A 17,065-nucleotide genomic window follows, 5' to 3' on the forward strand; every position below is an offset into this window, starting at 1 on the left:
TAGGAGGCAACGTAAATTGATGAATGATTGAGAAAATGAAAGAAAACCTAAGGAAAACTAAACATATTTACAAGTTGAAGAAAACTGCAAGGCAATCATATAACTAGAGCTTCAATAAATAAAAACAAAACAAAAACAAAAATAAAAACTAAAAAAAAAGAAAAGATAAGAAAACACGACACATGTCATAATAGAGAGGGGTTATGGCTATTAAAATTCAAGTTGAAAATGCCTAGAAATGTTTTTGGATAAATATATATTTAAGCCATATTCACAAATGAATAAAATGTATTTGCGTTATTATTGTGGTTAAAGCAAAGTCAAAGTAAAACAAAAACAGAAACAAAAAACACAAAACAAACAAAAAAAAAAAAAAAAAAAAAAAACAATAAACATTAAAACAAAAGGGGAAAAGGTAAAGAACAAAACCAAAAGTTAGTGCCAATTTTTAGTGCAAATTTTTGCGTAATCGTTTTCATTTCAACGTTTCAACGTTATAAAAAGTACACCAACCAAAAAACATTAACAGCAACCAAATAAGCAAACAAACTGTTGGTTTCAGAACCACCAATTTTTGGGAAACTTTCAAAATGGAAACGATGAAATCTGGAAAAGGCAAGGATGGAGACAGAAATGGAGACGGGATGGAGACGGAGACGGACAGATAGTACGAGTAAGCACTCAGCACCGCTTAGTTATTGATGTGAACCAAGTGTGTAGTGTAGTGTAGAGGCTAGGTTAACCCACGTAAATGTAGATCAGGCCAAGATCCACGATTATTTCGCACAGCAACCCGAACAGGACCCGGCACACACAGGGACTTACAGGATGTTCAGATTGATGGTAGCAGCACTGAGAACAGGGACATTTAGATTGCATCCTACGAGTATCAAATGGAAAACTAAGGATTCACACACACACACATACACGACAAACACACACTCAAACAAAACGACGGAAAGTTAGAATGGCAAATGCAAAAGTAAACGTAATGTTAAGCCGTAAGGGAAATTAATCTTGTTTATCTGTGTACAACAATAATATTTAAATAATTCTTAAATGTGTATTACGACTCTATACAAAAACTTAAAGAACAAAACTCAAAGTAAACCACATTAATACACTACGAATTAGACACACATCATATCCAACCAACCAACCAATCAACCAATCAACCAATCAAGCAACCAATACACACACAGACACACACACACACACATACACACCCACTCATAACATATTGAACATTTATTGAACAAAAATCAGCATACAATAAGCAACAAAAAAGGTATTAAAGAATTCTTAAATAATGGCAAAATGTACAAGAAAACGAGTTGAGATAAACAAAAAGAAAAACAAAATACTGATATGAAACTCGAAAAGCAAACATTATTTACAACATATTTACAATTCTATATAAATTATATTTAAAAATGTATTTACATATATATGGAGGACAAACTCAATGTGTAAGTACGTGCGATCCAACATAGAGTGCAAAAGAACCCCCAAAAACAGGACACGATTCAAGATCAGAACAGAACAGAACAGACACTAACCACACCCACACAGGCAAACATAGGCATACATAGGCATCGCATCCATCGGGGTCACCCGGTGGAGGATAAATTTTGCGGTGGTAACCCCGCAACACAAGCAATCACACACACAGCGACCCAAACACGTGCAATAACGACACATACACACACATACACAAACTCACACGCAAAGTTAAGTGCATTATAATTGAATTTATAGAATTAAATGAATCTATTAAGTGAAATAATTTAAACTGATTACTGATTATGGTTATTATTAACAGTGCATATGTATTTATTCACATCTCATATACACACCTATATATATAAATATACATCTATATATATATATATATATATACATATATATATGTATACATGAATATATACAAGGCATATATCGCAAAAAAAATATTTTTTTTTATCAAAAAAACCTGTACGCAAATTTAGTTGCCATATACCACACATCATCCATCATATCTCAAACATAAAAAGAAAGCAACAAATATGATGAAAAGATACATCAAGAGTACACGGAAAAAAACACTTTGCAAATTTACCCAACCAACAAATTACAAAATGAGAATTGTAAAATTGAAGAACGGTTTTTGAAAGCTAAATGCATAAATGTGTTTGCGTTCTTTTGAATAAATGTTTTTTGAGTCGAATTTTTACTTCAAAAGCAAAACAAAACCAATAAAGAAAAACGTCACATAAAAATAAATAAAATTAATAGCAAAAAAAAACCCACACAGAGGAATAAGCAGAAGCGTTCGGGAGAAAAAAAAAGAGACACCCTCTTACAGGGTATCTGTGCGAGAGTCATGAAAATTGCCGAAAATTGAATATGAAAATGTACCACAAGAAGCATGGAAAGAGTAGAAAAGAAGAAGAACAGAAAACCAAAACAAGAATTTAACACAATTTTTGAATTCATTAATAAAGGTATGTGTTTAGATATATTCAAAAATAAAGGACGAACCGTTGTTTACATTCGGGAGGCATCGGAGGCTGCATCGAAGATGCATTTCCCTTTCAGCTGGTTGTTGGCCTCGTTCAAGGCAGAGCCTGTCCGATGTATTGATCAAATTAATAAACAATTCACAATTCAGTCAACGAAGGTCTGCAAAAGCATATCAATGGCAATGATAATGAGTATACGACACGATGTCCCAGTGTTTCGATTTAATCAAAGCACACACATGCTCCGGCCAACAATGGACGCGATGCCGAAAAGGCCATCGCACTTCATTCATAAAGATCCCCTATATTAGTCAGGCTCGTAAATTAACAAAACGTTAACAAAATTTATAAACAAAGAGAACGGGGGAGCGGCAAAGCGGGAAAGCGGGAGCACAGAATTCAAATTTCAGCTCTGACATGCAACGTTTTGCTAGCCGCTTATTGCCTTCGATAAGTGGAACCTGTGTTGGCCATAATGGAATTTCGTTTAATTGCCTTTTCACAGCCTAACACCTGACTAGGAATCTCCGAGTAATGCCGTTACGTTTATCAGCCCTAACACGTTCTGAACAAAAAACGAAAAATCCCATTTCAAATCTCACACAAAAACAAGCCTGTGTGTCTCCGCTTTTGTATTTTTGCATAGCAATTAGATCTCAGAAAGTAGTTAAACTTATTATTTATATGGTTCCCCCCTACTGCGAGTATATTGAGTTCTAACCGGTTTGGGCTCTGGGCTTTGGGCTCAACACTTAACTTTAGTGAACACTCGATTACAGTTGGGGCTTTTTATAGCAAAAAAAAATACCCTTATTTCTGGAAAATAATTGCATTAATGTAAAACCACTTACCCCTGGTCATGATTATGATAATGAATGGATATGGAAGTGTGCATACATGGATTGCGATAGTCGTGCGACAAGTTCGTTCGCCTGGCTGTTTGGCCCCCAGCCAAATTGGTCTACATGTACAGCAGGTCTGTCAAAAGAATTGGCATTAAGTAAGAACTATGGAACTATCACGTTTGCGGCACGTGACCATTGGAAACGCGTCGAACAGTTGGCCCACTAAACCACTAAACCACTAAATAGGAGAAATATCCAAGAAAAATCCGAATGTTCAGGGGAAGTTAGCTGGAAGGCCTCTTCTGTGGACTCTGACCATATCTACACCCGCAATCCACAGTCCGCAATCCGCAATCCGCTTTCACCGCAACCAATCCAGCACCGACACACCGCTGGATCTCAAACGAGCCTATATAGAGCCTATCCGTAGATTCGTAAAACAGGCCTTATCAAGGCTGTTTTTGTGTGTGCGGTCGAGGCTCTCAATAGTTGGCCGGTGGAGCAAGAGCTCCTCATTCGCTGTCGGGCTGCGATCGTGATCGCTTCGTTCGTTGTTTTTTGTTTTTGTTTTGGATCGTTAGGGGATCTCCGATCGCTGATCGCTGGTAGCAGTTCGTTGCGCCACTCTGTCCCGTGCACATCGTTAAAGTTTTCGGCTTCGGATATAAAAATAAATATATGTACATATATGTTTCGTAAATGAAAATAACCGAAATAGACGGAAAGCGGGTGCAGAAATAAACCAAAACGTGTGTAATTGTGCCCCAATCACCAAAGTCAACAAATAAGCAGCAACAATCAAGAAATGGCAGCCAGCGAAGCGCCGCCGCCCGCAGAGGCGACTGTGGAGGTCCAAACAACCGCGCCACCAAAGGATCCGGAAGAAGTGACCCTAGATGCCATACTAAAGCATTTGGGGCAGTTTGGCCGCTTCCAACTGATCATCTTCCTGCTGATCTGCCTGCCCATGATGTTCCATGCGATGTTCTCAGTGACGTACGTCTTCACCGCCAGCACTGTGACGCACAGGTGAAGTTAATGCCATGCCGCGACCTTGTTGTGGGTTAGTTGTGTGCTACCGAAAATAGAATTATCCGCAACCACCAACAGATGTCACATTGCAGAATGCGATTCGCCCGAGAGCGCCTACGTTGAGCCGTGGACGGAGTTCAGCATTCCCAGGAACGGGAAGGATCTCGACCAGTGCAACCGCTACAGCAACGATCTGCTGCCCCAGTGGAACCAGTCGGCGGGGGAGGATATATGCCTGGCCGAGCATTATAGCGCGCACGTCGAATCGTGTCCCGGCAATAAATTCGTATTCCGCGATAGGGAGGAGCTAACCATTTCCAATGACGTGAGTATCAAAGAGCCATCGGCAATGAGGGGGGTGTGCATTCCGCACTCCTTATCAGGTACTACGACAACCGTATGCCAGACTCTGGCAGACTTGGACTTTGATAATATGTCAGACGATTACACGCAGCGCATGGCTCCCGGTTGCCTGGATCAACAGCCGGGAAATGGGAAGCATCAGAAGCGCATCGAGGTGGCTCTTCTCTGCTCTCATCCCTATCAAGATCTAGACAATCAAAACGGGTTCAATGACTAAACTATGACTTAGACAGCTACCGCCAGAATTCGAGTACATCAATGATAGCCGCTCTGAGTCTTTTACAATCTTAATCAAATAGTGGGCACTCAGTCGGGGCCCGAATGGGTTTACCGTCTACATAGCATTGCTTTAAGTGGTTGTAAAGTGCTTCAGGTATTGATTATAATACGCAATCGAAGAACAAGTTCAAAGCAATATCGTATATTGTTGAGCATACGCAGAATGCCCCAGTCAGCTGAATCAACAGAGAGAGAGAGAGAGAGAGAGAGAGAGATTATATTTTACAGATCCAAAGTTAAACAGAATTTCCCCAGGTTTGAAGGCAAACAACTCCACTACGCACAAGATAAATAGAGGAGAATTGTCACGGTCAGTTTTAATGGGCCTCGTCTTATTGAAGGTTTTTACGATAAGGGATCGTAATCGTAGCCATTAGCATACAGACTCGTGCTCGTACTCGTAGAAAGTGGCAAGTGGGAAGTGGGAAGTGAGAAGTGAGAAGCGGTTGCTCAAGTGCCCTGATGAGCTGACATTCTTTATCACCCAATTGGACACGTATGTGAATGGGATGGGATGACAGAAAAGTGGCTGACAGATAAGTGCCTCATAAGTCAGGCCACGGCATGGGAACAACGAGCTATGTATATTAAAGATACTCGTACGCGTAATCATGGGCAAATTAGGCTACAATTCAGTGTAACGATTAAGACTGACACTTTGGAATGGAATCTTTCTGTAGTTTGGCATTTACTGCGATGAAGAATGGAAGTTGTCGCTGGTCGGCACCATCAACAACGTGGGACAGTTCTTTGGCATTCCGATTGGAGGCTATGTGGCAGATCGGTGAGAATGGAATATCCCTAGTAATGGTCTTCCCCTTCTGAGTGATCGTGTCTCTCTTCCAGCTATGGACGCAGCTTTTCCATCGCCCTGGGCGGAATTTTGGGCGCCGTGCTGGGCATCGTTCGCTCCTTCTCGCCGAGCTACATTTGGTTCCTGGTCTTTGAGTTCCTGGACAACATGACAAGCAGCACTTTGTATTCCACCTGCTTCGTGATTGGCATCGAGCTGGTGGGTCCCAAGCGTCGGGTGCTGGCCTGCAGTGTAATCACGGTCTTCTATGCCGTGGGGGAGGTGGCGCTGGCCATGTTTGCCAAGGCCTACCCAGACTGGCGTATTCTCCTGCGAATCACTTACACGCCATCTCTGATTCTGCTGGCCTACTTCTGGATCCTGCCGGAGAGCGTCCGTTGGCTGCTCAGCCAAAGCAAGGAGGAACGGGCCAAGGGCATTCTGCGCCGGGCGGCCAAAGTGAACAAGCGGAAGCTCTCGGATAGCTTGCTGGACAAGCTGATCCTGGCCAATCGGGACAAGCTGGAGCAGTCGGCGGAGAGCAGATTTCCCATTCGCGAGGCCTTCAAGAACTTCAAGTGGCGCATAGCCAACTGTTCCCTTTGCTGGATCGTCCATGTGCTGGTCTACTACGGCCTGAGTCTGAATGTTGTGCTGCTCGATGGCAATAAGTACAACAATTTTGCCTACATTGCGCTCGTGGAGATTCCCGGGTTCTTCCTGCCGCTACTCATCATGGACCGCTTTGGGAGGCGCTACTCCCTCTGCGGGCTAATGATATTCAGTGGCATCTGCTGCATCGGCACCATCTTCGCCGGCGCAGATCAGCCCGTGCTGCAGCTGGTGCTCTTCCTGATCGGCAAGCTAACCATCACGGCCAGTTTCCAGGTGCTTTACTTCTTCGCCTCGGAGATCTATCCAACGAATCTGAGAAACAGTTTGCTCAGCTTCTGTTCCATGATGGGCAGATTCGGCTCTATGCTGGCCCCTCAAACGCCTCTTCTGGTGAGTATGCACATCGGTTGTTATAAGATCATTACTAAGCTCTTATTCTTTTCACTCGTAGGCCAAGTATTATGCCAGTGCCCCAGCCATGCTCTTTGCGGGCGCAGCCATCGTGAGTGGATGCCTCACCCTGTTTTTCCCCGAAACCACGAACGTGATTCTGCCCACCACAGTGCAGGAGGCGGATGCCATTGGCGTGAAGACGAAATCCTCGAAGAGCCAGCAGGACCCGAAACAAACTGTTCCGTAAACCAAATCCCAGAAATCATAGCATTATCGTAAACACTAGGGCAGCCTGCAAATACAAAGACACTGTTTTTTTTTTTTTTGTGTTATAGTATAATTATAAGAATAATCATACATATATACTACTCGTATAATCTACCATTGCAAGGCCTAGAAATTTGCAGGAAAGAAACTCAATCAATTTATTTATTGCAGATATTAATGGTCAACATTGGATTCTATTCTTAAACCTAACGCTAAGGCTAGAACAAAAAAAAAAAATACAAATAACAAAAAATTCATAGCTCAAATTGTCCTCTATATCCTCCATATGGAAATAATACTTGGTGTAACAAAAAAAAAAAAAAGAAACAAACTGAAGCTGCACGTGGTCCATTCTTAGGCGCTATCTTACGCTAATATCGTATATGGTTTGAGTTGGAATTCATAATTCATAATTTTAAGCTTTAAACTGAACAATTAATTGGTTTGTGTAAAAAACTGGGTAATTGGCTTGTTGCCCCTGACGGAGGTGTTGGCTATGGTAGCATTCAGCTGCTTTTGCTTTTGCTTCTGCTTCTTGGCCTCGCCCGGAGAGCTGGTCTCCTTGCTACGGGCAGCCGCTCGACTGCGCAGATCCTGCTGGTTGAGCTCACGCTGGAGACTCTTGGCCATGTGGTAGTCCAAGTGCTCGGGCATATCGACGCTCTTGATGTAGGCCTTGCACTCGGAGCACTGTTGAGTGGGAAAGTTGCTCGAAGGCGGCTCTGCAGGGGGCTTGGTATTGAAGAACTTGGCTATGCTATTGGCAGGAGCAGTGGAGGAAGACGAGGAGCCTCCGCTAGCTGATCCAGCAGACTTCTTTTGCTTTTTGGGCGGTGTCGGCTTGGGGGATATATTCTTTGGGCTTTTTTGTCTCTTCTCGCGCTGCTCGGTTCTCATTTGGCGACTCAACTCCTGGGCAAAGTGATGATCGCGATGCGTCTGCAAGACCTTGACATCGTCGGGAATTTTCGCTCCACACTGATCGCACTTGACCATGGGCAGGAGATCTGGTCGTATTTCGGGCACGGCGTACTCGGCATAACTTTCTTTGTAGCTGCTTGAAGAGCTGTTGTTGAGCTGATCAAATTTACGCTTGGATGTGGATGGCTTGAGTTCTTCTTCCGTGAGTGGCTGAAATGTTGAGGATGGTTCCTCCGGGGGCACGATTGTGTTGGACCTTGATGTGAGGGTATCATCTTCGAGGGTGTCATCATCGAAATCCTTGGAATTGCTTGCCTCAATTGCATCTAGTTCTTCGGCCAGTCCCTGCATATCTGAGGCATTATCGGCTGCCGCCTCGACCTCCTTTTTCTGAGTCTGTTCCTCATCCTCTTGACCTTCGGCCGCCGACTCGATGTGCTGCTCCTTAGCCGCATTCTGTTGCTTTAAGTAGTTGGCAAAAAAACTGCCTTTCAATGCTGGCGGTGTGGAGGTTTGCGTGGAACCTACAGCAGCTGCTTCCGTTTCTGAAACGGCTTTAAGTTTTTGCTTATACTCTTCAAAATAACTATTTTTGGACGGAGCTCCTGCCGCTACTGTACACGTATCCTCCGCAGGAGCAGGGTCAGCGGTCTTCTTCTCCTCTTTTTTGGCTCCTTGCAGATAGTTGGCGAAGAAAATCTTCATTTTTGAGTCTTCCGTCTGCTTGGACTTGACTTCCGCATGGACTTTCGGCTGCTGCAGAGCTTCCTCCCCACTCATTCGCCTGTTTTTCGCCGCCTGATTGGCGAACATATTTTGTAGGCTGTTTTGAGCATTTGAAATGGTCTCGAACTTTCCCACGCTGATTCCTAGAAACTTGACCGAATTGTTTAGAGCCGCATCGCTTCCAGGTCGTAGGAACGTTTTCGTATTAGATTTGATCAGGTCTAGAGCAAGCTTTGCCAGCGTTTCCTGATCGTAGTGATTAATTGAGGTGGACCGAGAGCTGTTTACCTCTTCTCCATCAATGTCCTGGACATACTGGACCACCATCTGCTTGGCCTTCCGGTTATTTTCGATGAAATCCTTCTCCAGCCTATCATTAATCTCGATGGAGAGCTCTCCCAGCCAATGCTGCAGAGATTTCAAGCCAGTGATATTGTTACGTCCGGGAAACTTCTTGCAGCAGCCAATGCTCTTGGAGTAGAAGCGAGGAGTCACCGCCTCGAGATCGATTCCGCGAGACATGTAGAACAACCAGGTGCTGAAATGTGATGAGATTATGTATGAGACTTATTCGTTCGTGACATTTACTGAAACGAAACTCACCCATTCTTCTCATCAAATTTTCGCTGAAGCTCTCCCTCGGTGTATTTAACCAATTGTCCTAGAAATTTGATGCCCAAAGTCTCGCAAACCACCTCGCCAAACTTTCCGCCCAGACCCTTGATCTTTCCTACTGGCAACGAATCAAACAGCCCAGGGATTTCCGCCAGCGGTAGAATGGTCTGTTTGTTGGGCTTGTTCAAGCCGGCGGCCAGCTTGGCTAGAATCTTGTTGTGGGCTATTCCAGCAGAGCAATCATAGCCAGTGTCCTTCTTGACTGCTGCACGCACCTCCCCAGCTATGGACGCTCCGATAAGGAGACGAATATCGCTCTGGCGGACGGCGGGCAAATCGTTCTGATCGTAGGAAAGTTGGAAACGTTCATCATCAATGTAGGGATTGGCAAATAGATTCGTTATCTTGTTGACATAGTCCCCAATATTCGCATAACCAACGGCAAAGGTGTTAACCAGTTCCTGCGGCTTCAAGGCAAAGGCGCCCTACAGAGAAAGTGAAAAGTGGAAGTGAACATGGAAGTGCTGCCCCTGTTAGAAATTGCTTACAATTTGCAACTGCTTCATGCGGAGATTCACAGTATCCGTGATGTCCAGGTACGCCTCATCCACAGAGGCACGCTCCAGGAGCTGCGTGAACCGCTGCAGAACATTAGCTACTTCTTTGCCAGCATCGCGATATTTGCTCGTATCCGCCTTTTCCCGGATGTTCGGCACTTGACAGAGCACGATGTCGGGGCACAGATCTTTGGCCTCGTCGCCACGCATGTGCCGGGTCACTCCTTTGGCCCGCGCTGCGTAGTTCACTGCGATGATGCCGCCTCCGCGCCATTTATTGTATTGCACTACGGCCAGGGGTCTGTTGCGGTATTCGGGCTGCTGCTTCTCCTCCACCTGGCAGAAGAAGCAGTCCATATCCACCAGCAGGACCACCCGATCGTATTTGTTTTGCATGCAAACATGGCTGCGAGTCGTGGTCATATTTGCATTTCGTAAAGACGCGCTCCGCTTTCGCACTCAACAAGTTCCCGCAATTTTTTGTGTGAATGGCATCAAACGATGAAATATGCGGTCGACCCTCAGAAATATACCGTCTCATTTTCATAATATACCGAAAATATACTGTCGAATTATTTGTATTGCACTTGCATCATATTCCTCGTTTTTGATATTCGGATGAATATTAGTAACTAGATAAAGACCCTCAGCTGTGAACTCATAGTTTAATCCAACTATTAATTCAATTTCCTACAAGACTGATTAAATTTAAGTTTACATCTTTATTGTTTTGATTATGAAATAAGGTTTAAACAAAAGCAAGTCAACAAGAGAAGCCACTAACGGGCAACATACAGTGTGACCGCGGATTTAAAATAAAATTTACCGTAAATATACCGAATGAACCTTAGGAACATTAGGCCACAGCTTAAAGTAAAAAGAATGTTTTGATTTAATAATAAAAATATCTAAAGTATTTGCCCTTTAGTAATATTAAAACGAATATCAAAATAGAGGAATATGATAGAAATAATTCCATAAGAATGTACTAACTCAGTATATTTTCAGTATATTCTGAAACTGTGATGTATATTTCGATATATTTCTAAGGGTCAGACCGTAGATTTTATTGTTAAGTCCGCGGTCACACCTGCTCGGCTTAAAATAACAAACAAAGTAGTTGGCGGTGGTGGTGCTCTAATAAATAAACTAGTGAACTATTAATTAAGTGCTACACGTAGTATTAGTGGTGCGTCATTCCAGCCGGGCATTAAATAGCAAATCAAAGCGCAAACCGATTTTAAGCCAAGCGATTTAACAAAATCAACGTTTTAATTGGGAAGAAAGTAAGTTGTGTGAGTGAAACGAAACCTGTGACTGTATTGGATCCGGGGAAGACAAAAATATGTTTTAACACAGATATCAAATATTTACACTGTGCTGACGACTACGACATGCTCCTGTGACGTGAGCGATTTCACATCTCTCTCGGTCTCTCTCTCTCTCGGTTTCTGCGCTCTCCCCGCGCGAAATGTCAGCTCGCTTGGAGATTATGCTTGGGTTCTTTAAAATGTGCGTTTGCGATTTGGATTTGATCGCAATGAGCTTTACCCGACAATCGCCAGCCTTGATGGCTTGTTTACATAATCGTCTCGCCCTAGACGTTTCTCTGTTTATTCCCTCCCGAACAGCTGCTGACACTTATCGATTTTGTTTCGCCGGCAAGACGACGCCAATGCTAGCCGACCCTACCCGCCACGTCACTCTTTGAAGAAAATACACCGCCACCACTGGCGCTGCTTTATCGTATGACTTTTGGTGTGTAGCTTGCAACGTCCCCCTTCTTTCGTTTCGTTCCCTTTCCACACGTCACTCTGACGCGTCAACACCACTCACCGAACTTTGCACTGCGATCGTACGATTTCGCCTAGTGGAAGTAGCATCATCCTCACCACCATCATAATGGGGGTTAATAATAAACCTTGCCATTTTGCACACTTGCGAAAGCATTAGTCATGGCTGTCAAACAATGTGCTGCGCTCTACTTTCCCAAGCGACGATTATATTTCACCGTGGGAGTACACCACTATGTCGCGGGTGCCTGTGTGAAACATAACAGAGAGAAGGAAGGAAAGAAAGAGCGATTGAGGGTGATCACACGCACAATCAGTCAGCTGTTTCAGCTCTACTCAATGAAATTTGTATATCATGCGTAGGAGAAGCTTTTACGTGAGCGAGGGCATGTGTGTACGAAAGAGAGACAGCATGTGTATGTGTGCTTTCTGAATCAAAGTGTGAAGAGAGCATTGTGCAATTAAAATGTTTGATAAGATTATCTATGGACATGTGGAGAACACCGGTATGAAATATAATTACTGAACGTATAGTTGGGATTTTGGACATACGTGCATATTTAGCGTTCCCATTTCCTGTGGACATTTCCCCCATATTCTCACGTACTTCGAACAGCATCCAAATTACAGTTGACGTCAACCAATCTTTTTTGGAGTACATACTCATCATTGATAATAAATGCCCACCACCCAGCCGAAGGTTATCAATGCAAATATATTAATACAAGTCATATTCATTGTATACATAGTCCAGAGAGTGGGGGCTTATCATCAATGGGGGAAAAACACTCGAAGAGCGTAGAGATCGGAACGGAGCAGCAGTTGGAGGAGGAGGGTAGGTTCAACTTGCTGGAACTGTACTTTCAACCTTTTTTTTTTGGCCAACGCGAACGAGCTGGCAAAAGGCAAACTCCAACAAAATGCCAACTAACCATTTTTGTTTCGCCGTTCTCTGAGATTCTGCAGAGTTCTTTGGCCTGTTAGTATGCCACATGTGTGGGGGGAAAGGGAGGCTTAACCTGAGACCTGGCTGGAGAGCGCGTGATGATAATGAACTTTGGTTTCCCTCGAATTTTGCCTCACTTGCCAGATCCGTCTGAACGATTATTGGTTTGGGAGGGGGGGCTGGGTGGTGTTGCTGAGTGTTCTACGATTCTTATCAAATAGCATGTGTCTATAGACACACATGGACGGTTTCCGCCAAATTCCATTTATCGTGTTCCTATCGGACCCATTTGTCACTCCCCCGTTGCGAGTGCAGCGGAAGTCCCGTTTCCAGATAAGTTAAGAACAACAGTAACAATCTTATCTGTCGCTTACTTTAGTGCATACCGCCTGTCAATTGGCAAATCGTTTTTACTGGTCTAACACATCCATCCACCCACTCATATTAGTACGCACACTCATCGCTTTCTCTCTTGTGCGTTTGTTTACGTTTGATTCATTTTACTTACATACGGCGCACCGTCATCCTCTGCTCTGCCGAAAAATGGATCGATCGTACGACTCTCCGCCTTGTGACGTTGATCGCAGCTGAAGATTGCTTGTCCCACACTTTTCCTTTTGCCTGGCAACAGAATTAACATGTTTGTACATGCACGTATTTTTCGATGTTTAAAATACAGCTTACATCAGAGCACAGAGCACAGATCTCTCTCTCTCTCTCTTTCTTGTTCTCTTGGTCCAAAGCCAAGAGTTGAACTTGAACTGTCGCGAAGCTGGTTCCAGGTGAATCAGAGCTAAGTCAGACCTTGAGCGGGCAAAAGTACGATTCCAAGAAACAGCCATTTGGGTCTTGGTTGGATTTTGTGCTTATTATCAAACGGCCTGTTGATTTCCAGATAAGAAAGGAATACTACACGGGTGGGTACCGTCCCTCGCCTCAAACATCTCTGACGTAATAGGATCACCTCAATGCCAAAGAAATATTCAGACGTAAGCGGCAATAGATAAATGTGTGCATGTGTATGTACATATGTCTCTTATGTTGAATAAACATGGGTATGAGAAATCGTTTGACTGCTTCAAGGTACATTAATAAGAAGGTAAGACAGTGCGAGGGGGTGGCCTCGAAAAAAGTTTACATTCGCATAAGTATGTGTTTGTGTGGGAGATGGTAAGAGATGGTGACAAATAAAAAACTAGCACAACAGCCTTACCTCCTGTTGAACATACCATGGCATGGCCGAAATTAATTTGGAGCACGCAGCGAACAGCTGACTGAATGGGAGCGAGAGAGAGTCCAGGCACCCCGATTGGGTCATCGTAGCTGCCTTCTCTGACTCACATTCGAATCTCTCCGTTTCGTTTTGTTTATGTAAAACGGGAGATTGCAGCAGTGGCAACAATGAAGTGCAGCTAATGCGCTAATGGTGGAACTAGTTCCATCTCCCTCTCCCTATCGCCCACCCAAGCCAAGCGGCTGCTGCGCTTTCACAGTGCCGTTGTTTTAGTTTTAGTTGCCGTTTCTTCTTTGCCCTGCCTGGTTGAATGTACGTGCCAATAATGCGTTTGTAGTTGTTCTTTCTTTAGTTGTGATTTATTTCTGTTGCTGCTGGTTTCTGAGGAATTTCAGTGGTTCGATGTGCGCGTGGCGAATCGAATCATTCGGTTTGGCAATTAAAAATAAATTGATTCGGCCATGGTGCCACGGTGCTGCGGTGCCGCTACCGCTGCAATTGCGCAGCAACGGGAGAAATGCGACGTCACGTGTTGTTTTGCCAGCAGAACAAATTACCTGAATGGCATTCTAACCGTTTTTCCCCTTATTTTTGCAGTTGGACGCACGTGAATCTCCTCCTCCACGAACACAGCAGTCAACAGTGAACGCCTCCTCCGATCCACCCACAAGTGTTTTAAGAGAAATCGTTAAAACTGCCGCTCCAAAACATTCGCTGCGATGGCCACCTCATCGATACTCGCCAACACCAACAACACAATTAACACATCACAGGCAGCTACCTCCCCGCCGGCCACGCCCCTGATCACTTCGACGCTGACCACGCGGAAACGAACATACGAGACGGCCATCGCCATGCCCGCCTCTGCCTCCACCTCACCATCAACGTCGCCCATTACCACCACCACCATTGTGGTGGATGCCAAAGATCAGCGCACAACTAGCCCCGGTTCTCGATCGCCCGCCAAGGCCAAGTCCAATGGCCAGCTGGAGAGTGTCGTCGTTGATGGCGCCGCAGAGCCCACCACCTCGGCCACCACGCTCAGGGACTGCACGCGCACCATCTCACAGTGCGAACCAGACGATGACGGTGAGGCTGCCGCCGCCGAGGACACTCTGCCCGCCGCTACATCGACGGCGGATTATCTAAGCGGAGTGAAGCGCAAATATGTGCCACAGCCACAGGCGCCTCCCGTTATAGCTGCGTCCACATCGCAGCAGACTTTTAGCGGTACATCTGACTTTGCGGTAAGCACTGGGACACTCGAAAGATGAAATCCCAGTCAATATTAATTTGGGTTTTCTATTTTATAGACCATTTGCAAGCCGGCCCCGTTTTCCTGCGACGAGGAGGCTATGCTGGAGCGGGATCGCTGCGACTACACCTATCGTATCACCTACCAAATGGCCCGCTCCGGCCAGACGAATCGTCGTGTGCGCGTCTATGCCGATGGCATCTACGACCTGTTTCATCAGGGCCATGCCAGGCAGCTGATGCAGGCCAAGAACATCTTTCCCAACGTCTATCTAATTGTCGGAGTGTGCAACGACGAGCTAACGCACCGCATGAAGGGAAGAACTGTGATGAATGGTTTTGAGCGGTACGAGGGTGTGCGTCATTGTCGTTATGTCGATGAGGTGAGTGCTCAGCGTAAGCAGGTCGATTCAACCCTTGATAACCCTACCCTTTTCGCCCTCCACAGATTGTTCAGAATGCTCCCTGGACACTGTCCGATGCGTTCATTGCTGACAACAAAATAGATTTTGTTGCCCATGACGACATTCCCTATGGAACCCAAGGCATGGACGATATCTATGGCCCGTTAAAGGCTCGTGGAATGTTTGTGGCTACCGAACGGACTGAGGGTGTGTCCACATCAGACATTGTGGCCCGAATCGTTAAAGACTACGATTTGTATGTGCGTCGCAATCTGGCACGCGGCTATTCCGCCAAGGAGCTGAACGTTTCATTTCTCTCCGAGAAAAAGTTCCGTCTACAGAATAAAATGGACGAACTGAAGTCACGGGGCAAGCGGGAGCTGACCAAAGTGAAGGGCGACCTCATCACAAAGTGGGAGGAGAAGTCGCGCGAGTTTATCGATACGTTCCTGCTGCTCTTTGGCCGCGAGCGTCTGAATCATCTGTGGAACGAGTCAAAAGGAAAGCTGATACAGGCCCTAAGTCCGCCCGGTAGTCCCTCTGGATCGGTCAATGGTGACGAGCTCGAGGGCGACGAGGACGAGGAAACAGAGTCCAGCGATGAGTACTTGGAACTGGCGGAGTACAGTGCGGCCAGTAGTAGTTCTCTTAATGGCAAGCATAAGAAGAGATCCGCTCTGGCACGTCGGAGCTACCAGGACACCTACGACGACGATGACGATGATGATGACGATGAGACGGAGGCCGTCGATCAGGAAGTGGAGTTTGAGAGACGCTCCGTCAATTGAGGCGAATGATTTTAGATTTTGGAACTAGCCTGAACTTTTTCTACCTCTCTTTTCCTTTCTATGGGATCGGAGAGGGAAACGTCCCTCCTCGCAGGCTCGTCCAGATTCACCTCTACTTACACATAGCTATAAATGGTATCTGTAATCCAATTAGTCTTTAGTTTTCACTCGCACTCGCTATCACTCGGCTATACCTCACTCTCGCTCTCAATCCCTGATCCCCTATCCACCCATCAGATCCTTTAGCTAATTTTAGCCAAATGGAGTGAAGGCGCACAGCACGATACACCATTCACCGAATCCCGCGACTCGCAAAATGTATATGGGGCTTACATTATTGGAACAAACAACCAATGCAGAAAAGACTCATTTTTGTATTAAGCACTCGGCCACAGAGATTGTTGCTCGTGTGCGTGCAGCAACAGCAGAAGAGTAGTAGAAGATACCGGAAATATCTAGAAATATTTATATTAAATTATTTCGCATACACTATAACTATAAGTTAACCAACAAACAGAACACCAACATCATAGAGAAAACCAAAACGCATTCAAAAACAAAAAATAGAAACATGATTCAACACATGGCAATATCGGAATTATTGCAAATGCTTTGTTAAATATTTTTTGAAAAATAAACCTTGAATCGAAAGAAAGCTTTTGGAAAATAGTTTATCTAATTATTGAGGGTATATTTGGCCTTGAAGCATGTATGTTACGGCTCCTCCTAGGAGGCGGGC

At 44.8% G+C, this 17,065-nt stretch overlaps 3 protein-coding genes across 5 annotated transcripts; 2 read left to right on the top strand and 1 right to left on the bottom strand.

Moving 5' to 3' along the window:
• The first annotated feature begins 3,820 nt into the window (after positions 1-3,820).
• On the top strand, positions 3,821-7,411 carry LOC108151643 (solute carrier family 22 member 3). Of its 2 annotated transcripts, none has more exons than XM_017280349.2 (5): positions 3,821-4,375; positions 4,457-4,703; positions 5,701-5,804; positions 5,867-6,818; positions 6,880-7,411. In XM_017280349.2, the coding sequence occupies exons 1-5, from the start codon at positions 4,152-4,154 to the stop codon at positions 7,066-7,068; spliced, it is 1,716 nt and encodes a 571-aa protein (XP_017135838.1). In that variant the 5' UTR covers positions 3,821-4,151; the 3' UTR covers positions 7,069-7,411. The 2 variants fall into 2 exon arrangements, with proteins under 2 accessions (XP_017135838.1, XP_033242653.1); XM_033386762.1 differs by having other exon boundaries at positions 4,375-4,409.
• LOC108151641 (DNA polymerase eta) lies at positions 7,237-10,481 on the bottom strand. Its single transcript, XM_017280347.2, has 3 exons — positions 9,899-10,481; positions 9,339-9,835; positions 7,237-9,273 (listed from the first exon to the last, which is right to left on the bottom strand). Exons 1-3 carry the CDS (start codon positions 10,328-10,330, stop codon positions 7,524-7,526), a joined length of 2,679 nt encoding a protein of 892 aa, XP_017135836.1. The 5' UTR covers positions 10,331-10,481; the 3' UTR covers positions 7,237-7,523.
• Positions 10,482-10,991: 510 nt separating this feature from the next.
• On the top strand, positions 10,992-16,993 carry LOC108151645 (choline-phosphate cytidylyltransferase A). 2 transcript variants are annotated; one of them, XM_017280350.2, is made up of 4 exons: positions 10,992-11,193; positions 14,478-15,127; positions 15,194-15,517; positions 15,583-16,993. In XM_017280350.2, exons 2-4 carry the CDS (start codon positions 14,600-14,602, stop codon positions 16,324-16,326), a joined length of 1,596 nt encoding a protein of 531 aa, XP_017135839.1. In that variant the 5' UTR covers positions 10,992-11,193; positions 14,478-14,599; the 3' UTR covers positions 16,327-16,993. The 2 variants fall into 2 exon arrangements, with proteins under 2 accessions (XP_017135839.1, XP_017135840.1); XM_017280351.2 differs by lacking the exon at positions 10,992-11,193 and adding an exon at positions 14,089-14,192.
• The last annotated feature ends 72 nt before the right edge of the window (positions 16,994-17,065 follow it).

The sequence above is a fragment of the Drosophila miranda genome, chromosome XR (genome assembly GCF_003369915.1).
Source record: "Drosophila miranda strain MSH22 chromosome XR, D.miranda_PacBio2.1, whole genome shotgun sequence".
Classification (NCBI taxonomy): Eukaryota; Metazoa; Arthropoda; class Insecta; order Diptera; family Drosophilidae; genus Drosophila; species Drosophila miranda.

What these genes read in the sequence shown, in the direction of transcription:
- LOC108151643 (XM_017280349.2), top strand. Translation starts at nt 4,152, where the DNA reads ATGGCAGCCAGCGAAGCGCCGCCGCCCGCAGAGGCGACTGTGGAGGTC. An exon ending in AGCTAACCATTTCCAATGAC is followed by an intron (nt 4,704 to 5,700) that starts GTGAGTATCAAA and finishes ATCTTTCTGTAG; the next exon opens with TTTGGCATTTACTGCGATGA. An exon ending in CCCCTCAAACGCCTCTTCTG is followed by an intron (nt 6,819 to 6,879) that starts GTGAGTATGCAC and finishes TTTCACTCGTAG; the next exon opens with GCCAAGTATTATGCCAGTGC.
- LOC108151641 (XM_017280347.2), bottom strand. Translation starts at nt 10,330, where the DNA reads ATGACCACGACTCGCAGCCATGTTTGCATGCAAAACAAATACGATCGG. An exon ending in GCATGAAGCAGTTGCAAATT is followed by an intron (nt 9,836 to 9,898) that starts GTAAGCAATTTC and finishes CTTTCTCTGTAG; the next exon opens with GGCGCCTTTGCCTTGAAGCC. An exon ending in AAATTTGATGAGAAGAATGG is followed by an intron (nt 9,274 to 9,338) that starts GTGAGTTTCGTT and finishes ATCACATTTCAG; the next exon opens with CACCTGGTTGTTCTACATGT.
- LOC108151645 (XM_017280350.2), top strand. Translation starts at nt 14,600, where the DNA reads ATGGCCACCTCATCGATACTCGCCAACACCAACAACACAATTAACACA. An exon ending in GCGGTACATCTGACTTTGCG is followed by an intron (nt 15,128 to 15,193) that starts GTAAGCACTGGG and finishes TCTATTTTATAG; the next exon opens with ACCATTTGCAAGCCGGCCCC. An exon ending in ATTGTCGTTATGTCGATGAG is followed by an intron (nt 15,518 to 15,582) that starts GTGAGTGCTCAG and finishes CGCCCTCCACAG; the next exon opens with ATTGTTCAGAATGCTCCCTG.